The 11,152-nt window shown below is 31.3% G+C and overlaps 4 protein-coding genes across 4 annotated transcripts; all 4 read right to left on the minus strand.

The window, feature by feature from the left end:
* Window positions 1-9: 9 nt before the first annotated feature.
* On the minus strand, window positions 10-4,807 carry LOC145752831 (U3 small nucleolar RNA-associated protein 6 homolog). Its single transcript, XM_082569181.1, has 7 exons — window positions 4,678-4,807; window positions 4,259-4,452; window positions 3,206-3,329; window positions 2,579-2,802; window positions 1,738-1,982; window positions 972-1,576; window positions 10-414 (listed from the first exon to the last, which is right to left on the minus strand). The coding sequence occupies exons 1-7, from the start codon at window positions 4,762-4,764 to the stop codon at window positions 115-117; spliced, it is 1,779 nt and encodes a 592-aa protein (XP_082425307.1). The 5' UTR covers window positions 4,765-4,807; the 3' UTR covers window positions 10-114.
* Window positions 4,808-5,164: 357 nt separating this feature from the next.
* On the minus strand, window positions 5,165-5,907 carry LOC145752873 (DNA replication complex GINS protein PSF3-like). Its single transcript, XM_082569236.1, has one exon. It carries the CDS (start codon window positions 5,885-5,887, stop codon window positions 5,270-5,272), a length of 618 nt encoding a protein of 205 aa, XP_082425362.1. The 5' UTR covers window positions 5,888-5,907; the 3' UTR covers window positions 5,165-5,269.
* A 1,732-nt stretch (window positions 5,908-7,639) lies between these two features.
* LOC145752882 (galactose-1-phosphate uridylyltransferase-like) lies at window positions 7,640-8,861 on the minus strand. The gene has a single exon (XM_082569248.1). It carries the CDS (start codon window positions 8,859-8,861, stop codon window positions 7,809-7,811), a length of 1,053 nt encoding a protein of 350 aa, XP_082425374.1. The 3' UTR covers window positions 7,640-7,808.
* A 537-nt stretch (window positions 8,862-9,398) lies between these two features.
* On the minus strand, window positions 9,399-10,972 carry LOC145753137 (uncharacterized). Its single transcript, XM_082569532.1, has 3 exons — window positions 10,838-10,972; window positions 10,639-10,720; window positions 9,399-9,923 (listed from the first exon to the last, which is right to left on the minus strand). The coding sequence occupies exons 1-3, from the start codon at window positions 10,889-10,891 to the stop codon at window positions 9,586-9,588; spliced, it is 474 nt and encodes a 157-aa protein (XP_082425658.1). The 5' UTR covers window positions 10,892-10,972; the 3' UTR covers window positions 9,399-9,585.
* Window positions 10,973-11,152: the final 180 nt, after the last annotated feature.

The raw sequence follows: 11,152 nt of genomic DNA on the forward strand, positions 1-11,152 counted from the left end.
AAGTTTAGACTAAGAAAGGGTAAATTTATACTTTTTTTAGCAATTGAGTGTTTGGGTCTTAAAACCTAACGAACAAATGATTTTTAAACATAATCAATTAAAATGCAGTTATTTTTATTCTTTTACAACATTCATTAAGGTATATTTTGTGATAAACGCCTCCGTTAACTCGGGTTTTAAATTCTTCATTGCCCTCCAATATACCGGCCCTGAATCGTCACCACTTTGTCGTACATAGCATAAATAATCAAGCCATAAATCAGGTTGGGTTGCTCCATTAGCCTGGAGGGCCTTCTCATAAAACTCGACCATGATTTTGTTAGAAAGAGTTGGGCTTGATTTTAGCAGGGTTAACATAATTGTAAATTGATCATAATCAGGGGTTTTAAATTTCGATATCACATCAGTAAAAATCTAAATAAAATATGAAATTTTTAAAACCGTAATCAATTCAAATTTATTGGGTGAAAATTTTTAGGTGATTAAGGGAAAAATCTTATTATTTTTATGTTACGAAGCTAAGTGTTACAGCACAAAGTCATACAAAAAGCCCACAGTAATGATGCACCCCCCCTCCCCCCCAAAAAAAAACAATTAACAAATAATAAAAGGCAACAGGTCAATGATATTTAAAAAAAATAAAGGCAACCAAAAAATGAATAGGTCTCGAGTTCGAATCCCACTGTTCTCATGCTGCAGCAACCTTAAGTAAGGTGCTATAAACAGTATAAACTCCTGCTGAACCAACAATCAGCAGCTTATAAATGGCGAGCAACTATAATTTACAATATTCCAAACTGCCAAAGGCAACTTGAAACTGGGCCAGTATAACTAAAGTTATTCTATGTTTGGGTCCTGAAGTTGACCTTTCCACATCAAGAATAAAAAAAGTAAAAAAATTAATTTGTCTACAAAAGGCTTTAATATCAAGAAAGTACAATAATTAAAATAAAAAATTTATAAGATTTTACCTTGTAAGCTTCTACTACCCCATCTTTTGATGCCTTCCATTTCAAAAAAAGGAACTGCATTTCGTTGACGTTATCAGATTTCAGCGAAAACTTAGATAAAATTTTCATCATAACTTCCTCGTTGTTTTGGGCAACGTTATACCCCAACCAAAGACACCAAAATCGGCTTTTTTGATGGCCTTTCATGCAAGACACTAACGGCATGGTGTCCATTGCGATTTTATTGATATCGATTTTAAACTCAAAATCTTCGACTGAAATGGACGTCAAAATTTCGAGTCGTTTCAGCCACAACTCTGCCTCCCTTTGGCAGTCACAAGCCTCGTTTAAAATATTCAGAGCTCGGCTGACAAGACCCTTGGAAAGGGAGAAATGAACAAAGGTAGTGTAGCGAGATGCAGACAGCTTTTTTTGATGATGAGCTCTTAAAGCGATGTTAAAAAATTGATTTCCATTTTCAAGTTTATGATTACTGTTGATGTTTTCGATGTAGTTTTCATGCAAAGTGTCGAAGTATTCACCCCACATTTCTTGGGTGTTGATTTCAGTCACATTTTTCTCAAAATCATTCCAGCATTTTTGTTCGCCTAGCTTTAAATCTTTCTCTATAAAAACATAATTATACAAATTTTTATTTAAATAAGACAGCTTAACAGCCTACACAGCATGGAAGCAGTAGGAAATAAACCCATGACCTAATGTAGTCAGTTTAATTATTTTCAAAGTAATGAATACTAAAAAAGGATGATTTTTTTTAAAAAGTTACCTGTTTTAAGATGTAGTTTTGCTAAGATTGCTCTTGCTTTAACATTCTCATTAAAATTCTCTTTTAAACTTATCTTAATCATTTCTATTACATCACTAGCAAATGGTGACGAAGTCAAAAATAGTAAAGAGATTTCAATAAATTTGGAACAAAATTCAACATTTTCTGGAATGGATTTGATTGCATTTTTGTAAACTATTTTCACTCCTTCTCCTTTGATCAGTTTCAAATCATTTTCATCTATGCTGTGATAAAAATTCATATTTTAAACATTTAATTTTAGACTGTACAATAGAAAAACAAAAATTGTTAAATAAAAAGGGTCTATTACCTAAATATAGAAATTATGAAATTTAAATAAGTAATAATTTTCTAAAGCAATAAACCTAAAAAAATTTCTTAAAAAAAATAAATTTTTTTAAATTGGTTTTTACAACACTTGGTTTTACAACAGGAGGTCATCGGTTCAATTCCCACTGTTTTCAATGTTATATCAGCCTTGAATAATGTGCTTAAAACCCTATGTACTAATGCTATGCCTAAAAACAAACCAACAAATTAAAAATCGGGCAATACGCTCAATAAATTCTAAGTCTACCAAAGGCAACCCAAGACTGAGTCTAGGTAACAAATGTCACCCTAAGTTTAAACCGTAAAGTCAACCTTTAAATATTCAGGATAAAAGCATTTATAAGGGAGATTTTTACTCTACGGTAGTCTTTAGATGCCTTATTAATTTTAAATGCCATTTAGCTCTATTGCAAGAAGTAGGGATCAAACCCAGAACTTTGGTTCATCTATAAAAAAAAAAACAAGTTATAAATTTTAAAACTTATTTTACCTGTCTTCAAAACCAGAATTTCCAGCACTTAGCAACTTTATTCTTCTTCTCATTTTCTCCGAGATCAAGAACTCGGCTCGGAAAAACTCGTGCCAGATCTTCTGGTTGGTCGGATGCAGGTGGGTGCCTCTAAGAAAGATGCTCCTGGTCTTTTCAGATGATCCGTCGACTTCCATTTCCCACTTGGCTGCGAGGATCCAAACTAGGGGCTTTCCCCCATGCATCTAAAATAAAATTTTTTTTTTAATAATTTATTTATTTTTTTTATTCTTGATGTTGGAAGGCTGACTGCACATTCTAAACATAAATCCACTGTATGTTACTTCCACACAGTCTTGATTTGATTTTGGTTGTTTGGGATAATATTGATCCTTTTTTCTGACAACAAATCTGCTGATTATTTTTTGACACCGAATCAGGATCGAACCTGGGGCCTAATGTAGTACAACCACTTTAATAGTTAATACCGTCTATATTGCTTTACTCAAGGAACCTATAGCATGAAAGCAGTAGGAATTAAACCCAGGGCCTAATTTAGTGCAACCAAGTGTCCTAACAACTTTTATTATTGCAAATCGGTTTACAGCAATTTTTTTATTTTTACAAACAAAAAAGTAAAAACAATACCTGCAAAAATCTGGAAGATAGTTTACTAAGTTGTGATTTATTTTTCCACTTTATACTGAAGTGAGCATATGACATCCATATTTTCATATCATGGGGCCATCTGAATGTCATTTGCTTGAACAAACTAAAAACAGTAGAAAAAAAAATGATAAAAAATGTGAAAATAAAAATTAGTGATGTGATTGCCTATTTATGATCGAATCGTTATTATTATTTCCGGTCAGATCGCGATCCGATAACATGACCGAAAAATTGGTAACTTAACAGTGACTAAATTACTAAAAAAATAATCTAGTATGTTAAATAATTTACTTACATTTTCACACATTTGTTAAAATATGCAACATTCAGTATTATTTACTATAACTAGAGCAAAAATAACGCGCTGTAAATAGATTTGCTTAGAATTACCAAATAAATATACGTAACACTATTTGAATTATGGTATTACAATATTCTTAAAAAGTTTATGGAAATCTTTGTGGTTAAGGTATGTGAAGTGCGTGTTTAATTGACCGGCAGCGTGGTGTAGGGGTAAGAACACTTGCTACACCACACATGAGGTTGTGGGTTCCATCCCCACTGATCTCATGCTGTAGCGCCCTTGAGTAAGGCGCTATCAACGATACAAACTCCTGCTGAGCCAATACTTAATCAGCAGTTTATTTGTCGGACAATTATAATCTATATAATATCCCAAACTGCCACAGGCAACTTAAGACTGGGTCGGAGTAACTGATGTTACTCTATGTTTAAGTCGCACATTTGACTTTCCCACATCGAGGATAAAAAAATATAGAAAAAAAAAATTGTAACACAAAATTAAATGTTACGTAATCACCGATCTGCCGATTTTGGACCTTAATCAGGTGATCGCAAAATACCTTTCAAAATCTGCGATTTACAATCACCATTTTGATCGGCACATTACTAATACAAATATTGAATTATATATACTTTACAGTAACAAAAATTTAAAACCATCATAAAATCAATGAGATGCAATTTTAATTAAGCTTCGGAAAAAAATTGTAAGAAAATAATTTTACAAACCTGTTAATTCTGGTCACAATAACATATTCAATTTCATCCTTCTTATAAAAATATTGCATGGTCTTCCTTCGTTTATGAATAAGAGAGAGAAAGTTGATATCATATTGAACATAAGCTAAAAAATCCCTTTTTTCCTTTTCACGACGAACCAGTTTATATTCGTGAGCCCTTCGTTTTTTGACTACAGCCTTTATCTAAATTGAAAATAAAAATATATAGCAAGTTAACTTCCAAATTTTAAACGAAGTATTTATAAAAAAAAAATTTTTAACTTTTGTTTTAAATAAATATGTTTATTTGTATATTACATTACTCAAAAGCACAATGACATGATAATAGTAAAAATCAAAGTGATGACCTCATGTTTTAAAGTCAGGTGTTCTAACCACCACACCACCTTACTTTTAACTTATACTTACTTCTTGGGGAGAAAAAAGTTTAACTCTTTGCAGTTGCTCCAACTCTGGCAGCATTGCTTCGGTTTTCTTGTTAACAAATTCAGCCATGATTGTTTTTTGTGCTATTATTTTTAAAAAACAAATTACCAATGCACCTATAAAAAATAACAAAACATACTCTTATTTATATATATAAATATATCCTTTACACTAATTCTACAGCACAAGTAACAAGATGAGGCAGTATAATTTTAGAATATATATATTTATATATCTGCAAATTAAATTACCTATACATAAAAACAATTAAATAAAAAAACCTTGTGGTTTACGATCCTTTAAAAAACATTAAGGATAACTTCTACAGTATTTGAAATATGTATTTACATAATCTAAACATGTATCTTACCTATATATATAATTAATATATGTTTATTAATAAGTTATTAATATTATATATTCACAATAAATAACATATATTTTTCTCTTTATTTTTACAGGCCTAATTTCTGTGGGACCTTGAACTACAAGTAATGCAAAAGTTTAATTTGAAAAACAAAACCTTAAATTTTATCAAGTATATAAAGCCCACAATAGTAAATATTGACAAAAATCAATCAGCCCCTCTTTTTCTTTTACGAAGCCTCGAAACCATTTTCGAAACCTCAAGTTTTCTACTTTCCCCGACTTCCCATTTTTGAAATTTGGTCAGCGAACTTTGACCTTGATTAAAAAGGTCACGTTCAACTTCGTCCAAGCGTTTAATAAGCGACGAATTGTCTTGGTCAAATGCATTTCCTGACCAGTCCATAATCATCCGAAAACGATCGCTAAAAGCCGCTACAAGGGTATTTGAAAGCGGAATTGTTTCATTATGATTTAAAGTAAGTAACTGCTGCCCAAAGGCATAATAATACGGCCCTAATTTATGTAAGTCAACCACACAAGCATCAGCTTTTAATATTTCTCGATAAGTGTCTTTATATTGCTTTGTAAATTGAACAGTTATAAAATTCCGCTTGTTTTGAGCTAGGGTTTTTGCAAGCCAAAATGGCAAATCCATCTTTGTGTTTACAGCAATGTCTTTTTTGTTGGTGCTTGTGTCCAAAAATCCAAGTCCCTTTACTGGAACCAGAAATTTACTCGGCAGCTTCTCACTCGACATAATAATATCTTCAATGCTTAAATAATTTTGCTCTGTGCCACCCCCCGGTGGGCAAAGAAAACTCATTTTAAAGTCTTATTAAAGATTTTAAAAAAATACTAAATGTAAAAATTTTTAAGATTAAGTTTCAATTATTTGTTGTTAATTATTTTGATATAATATACAAAAAAATTAATTTGTGTATAGCTTTATCCTCGATGTGGGAAGGTCGAATGCGCTAACCTAAACATAGAGTAACATCAGTTACTCCGACTCGGTCTCGAGTTGCCTTAAGCAGTTTGGGATTTATATAGATTATAATTGCTCGGTAATTATGTTGCTGATTAAGTGCTTGCTCAGCAAGAGTTCATACCGTTTATAATGCCTTACTCAAAGGCGCTAAAGCATAAGAGCAGTGGGGATTGAACCCACGACCTCATGAGTAGTGTAGCAATTGGTACCTGTGTACCTTATGGCATCAGTAACAATACCAACAGCATTTTGTAATAAATACAATTCTTAGCTTTACTTCACGAAACAACTTGACTAAAGCCTAAAATACTCTGGTCTAGAAAGTATGGCAGTTTTCGACGACAAAATAAATCCTAAAAACGTGAAAATAAAAAACGACCAATTATATAATTATTTAAAACTGTTTAAAAAGTTAAAACCAACACCTCCAAATTAATAAAAAAATACACTTGCGACACAATTATTTTCAAATAAATTTAAACTAGAAAGACCGCAACAACAGAAATCTATTTACTAAACCAACTAAAATTTATTTTTTGAAATTCGCGAAATGCAACACATGTATTTTGTAAAAATAGAAGTTGTAACCGTAGAGTGACGATTTATTTGAATCTATGTTTTATTTATCCCCGTTGCTTAAGAGTAAGTAACTGTTTAAAATCAAACAGGTTAAATTCTAATTGATCATATTTAAGTATCGTTTTTGTTTTTTTTGTACACTATCCATCAATTAAAATCAAAACATTTTTAATGTTGATTTCAGGGAAATATGCAGGTTTATTTTTATATTCACAAAACCTCATGGTAATAGAAACAGGTAAAACAAATTATAGGGCAAACCATAGTTAAGCTAAGCTTTACTTTAGTAAATTAGCTTTTTGTATTTAACAACAGTTCTACAACATTATCGCCAATTCCCTTTTTAAGTCTATTAAATGTTCGATTAAAATAATTTTAAAATTCTGTATAAATTTTGCGATGTTGTACAAATTAAATATAATGATAGAAACAAAACAATGCTGTTTTCGAATGCTAAAAAAATGTAAATGTTAACAGTACGTAAATTTTATTAATACAAATTTAAAATATTCCATTTTTAGAAGATTTTGGCAAACTATTTGTTATTAATTTAGATTTATAACTACGCAATTAAATTTAGAACAAATAAAAATAGTATACTTATTGAAGCTGTTTATAATTTAAAAAACTAATAATACAAATCAACAATTGCATAGTCACAAACAATTAAGAGGTATAAATCATAAAATGAACAAGAGTTTTTTATTAAACAGTTTTAAAATTTGTAATTATTTCTTTTCAAACAGTAAGGGGATATTAAATTAAAAATACAAAAAGTAATTAAACTAGCATGAGTAAAACTAATTAAATAAATAAGAATATGCTACATAAAATATTTAACAGTTTAACCATATGAATTTTTACACAACTAAAGCAATAATTAATAATTATATTAGCAGTAATAACAAAAAGTTCAAAAGTTGTATTGCACATATTGAAAAATCATTTAAAAAAATGGTTATATTTTCTCTTGTTGCAGAAGTCAATTTGATATTTTTAAGTTAATGAATGGGTTTTAATTCATCTAAATGCTAAAAATTAATGACCAAAAGCACCTAACTTAAGGGTGCTATGACATAGCTTTAGTGGAGGTCGAACTCAGGGGCTTAATTACTGGTGCCCAAAGTTAGTTTTACATAACAGTACCACAACAACTTGATTTTTCTCAGCTTAATTTTTACTCTTTTTTTAAACTGTAATGAACATCAGGCAATTCTCTAAGCTTTTTAGCAGCCTGCTCAGCTGTCAAGTCCCTTTGAGGCTGTGCCAACATCTCATACCCAACCATAAACTTTCTAACAGTTGAAGATCTCAACAAAGGTGGATAATAATGTGCATGTAATTGCCAGTGGTCATTAACCAAGTCTAAATCCTTGCCAGTTGGTGCCCCATGCCACCCCATTGAATATGGAAATGAACACTCAAATAAATTATCATATTTTACGAGCAATCTTTTCATGGCATCAGCGAGAGCTTCTTTTTCCTCATTACTAAGCTCCAAGATGCGCTTGACATGCCGCTTTGGAATAAGTAAGGTTTGGTAAGGCCAGGTAGCCCAGTAGGGCACTACTGCCACCCAGTGGTTGTTTTGAATGACAATTCTTTCTCCGGCCCTACATTCTCGGCTGACATAATCTAAAAGCATTGGGGACCCATATTTTTGAAAATATTTTTTTTGATTTTGATCAGAAACCCTAGGCTCATTTGGAAGAAATGAGCTTGCCCATATTTGGCAATGTGGGTGAGGGTTAGAACACCCCATAATCGCCCCCTTATTCTCAAAAATCTGAACCCAGCGATATTTTTTTGACAAATTGTCTGTTACCGAAATCCATTTATTAATTACCTCCATGATTTCGTCAATTTTCATAACAGGTAAAGTGACATTCGAAAGAGGGTGAAAACACATCACCTTACATTCCCCACTAGCTGGCGCTGTTTTAAACAAAGGGTCTTCGATCTCTTGAAAATGGACATTATCTTTTTGCAAGGCGGGAAAATCGTTATCAAACACAAATGTTTTTGCATAATCCTCATTTTTCTTCCCATTTGGTCTTGTATTACCGGGGCATAATGGATTTTTGGGGTCAAAAGGTGGGATAAATGCCTCCTGGGGCTTCTCAACTTGCCCCGCCCAGGGTCTCTTTAGTCTATGGGGTGAAACCAAAACCCATTCGTCTTTTAGAGGGTTGTATCTAATATGTTGATTTTCATTTGGGTCAAATTGCATATTTCTTAAAAAGTGACAGTGACAGTTATGTATAAAACTTGAAGAATATAGAAAACTATTATTTTATTAAATATCTAAATAAAAGCACAAAATAACAGATAAATACAATGAACAAATACAACAAAACTATAATCTAAACAACAGACCAAACTTTAATTGTATTTTATTTGTGTTTTCTATATAACAATATTGATAATTTGATTGGATTGCCCATTGCAATTGCCCCACCTTTAGTATTTTTTAAACTGGGTAACCAGACACTTCGGCCCCCGGACACCTCGGCCAAGACACTTCCGAATTAGGTATAAGTTAATTAATTGATTAAGTGGTTAAACAGTTACTGGACTAAAAAGTTAAACGTTTTTATCATAATTTTGCTAAATATATATTTGACTATCTTGCAAAAATAATTTAATGTTTACAAAACTAAAGTCCATGCGTTTCCGGTACCGCACGGAAACATATATTCCCACGGTGTCTAATACGCATTTAACGAAAAATAGTTAAACAACGATGTTTTTTTCTTTCGATAAATTTTATTTCAATTTTATTCAAAGATTAAACTAAGATAACGCAAACATCGACTTTAAAAGAAAAATACAAATCAAACTTAAACCCCAAAAAACAACATTCATCTAAAACAAACTATTTTAAATTTGAAAAATAAATTCTAATTTAAGTTGTTTTAAAACACCACAAAAAACAACAATTGAAATTTGGACTTTTATAAAAAGTAAGCCAAAATTAAAACATTAACTAAAACAATTGCACGAAAAAACAAACTATTAAAACTAGAATATTGCGAGTTTCTGCGGGAATTTATAAATGGCAAAAGTTTAAAAAAGTAAGCCAAGGCCAGTAAAATTATCCCAATTTTACTGAATTTCTTCCACGAATTTAAAGATTCCGGCACCTTGCAAACGTTACAACTAGCCATACAATTTCGCTCCATCCATTTTGGATAATGTTTTCCCATTGCTTTGCTACCACAATATCCATTTTCAGCCCAAACTTTGCAGTCCTCCTCGTAGGCGGGGTTGTCCAAACACTCACCGTCGTCAGCTTAAATTTAAAAGATTTTGGTTAATTAAATAGGTAAAATCGTGGCTTTTTTACACTTATTTATTTTTGATGTGAGAACCTAAACATAGAGTAACATAGAGTTTTATAAATTCGACTTCATAAAGGTCGACTTCACGACCTAAACATAAAGTAACATTAGTTTTATAAAAAGAATTATAAATTGTAATTGTCCGTTGTCCGCTAATTAAAATCTTCTGATTAAGTGTTGGCTTAGCAGGAGTTTGTACTGTTCATAGCATCTTACTTAATAGCGTTACAACATGGAAGGAGTGGTAATTAAACCCAGGACATCTTGTAGTAAAGACAAGTGTTTTAACTGCATCGTGCTGCCGGTTTATTGAGTGACTAATTAATTTAACTTGAAAATACCTACCCTAGACAACTTAAACCTTATACACTTCATTCATAAGTAAATCTATTTAAATTTATTCGACAATTAACCAATTAAATCTCAGTAAATTGTCATGTAATAGGTGAAGAAAGGATAATTGCAAAAACTGCAAATAGCAATTCAAGGCCGTTATGACGTAACAAATGATAGCCTTTATTTGTAAAGTTGTCCTTCTTACATCGAAGATAAATTAATAAAATAAATCCTAATATTAACGCCAAATATTAAACGCTATACCTTATGTTTTAACCTAAAACAAAATTTCTTATATGACAAATAAATTAAAAACCGTTTTTTACTTACCAGACCAAAATTTTGGTGGAACTGGTGGATGATTTTTCTTTGTGGCAAATTTTGGTGATTTATCCAAGTTTTCGGAATTAACCTGTAAGCAAAAATTTAAAAAGATTTGTTCCCTTGTTATTAGAATTACGACTATTTAACATATTTAACAAATTTTATTATTCAACAAAAAATTTAAAACATTAAAAGATATACTTACATTTAAAATTCCAACAAAAAGCACGACAACAATGAATAGTCTTGTAGAAAACATTTTTGCAATGTTTTGAACTTATTTAGCCACAAAAATATACGCACTGCAGCGTATTAAAAGGTAATTGACGTCCAAGTCTTTACCTGTCTAACTCTAGCTAGCTATATTGACTACATAGCATTGCTAACTAAGTTACTACATGTACGATAGGCCTGTTCTGCCCTAAGGCTATATCTATACCGTTCAAGATCATACATTATACATACACGTAATGCATATCCACATTACCTTATGTTACGGGTCATATATCATTCATCTAAA

Source organism: Corella eumyota, chromosome 5 (assembly GCF_963082875.1).
Source record: "Corella eumyota chromosome 5, kaCorEumy4.1, whole genome shotgun sequence".
NCBI classification, from domain to species: Eukaryota; Metazoa; Chordata; class Ascidiacea; order Phlebobranchia; family Corellidae; genus Corella; species Corella eumyota.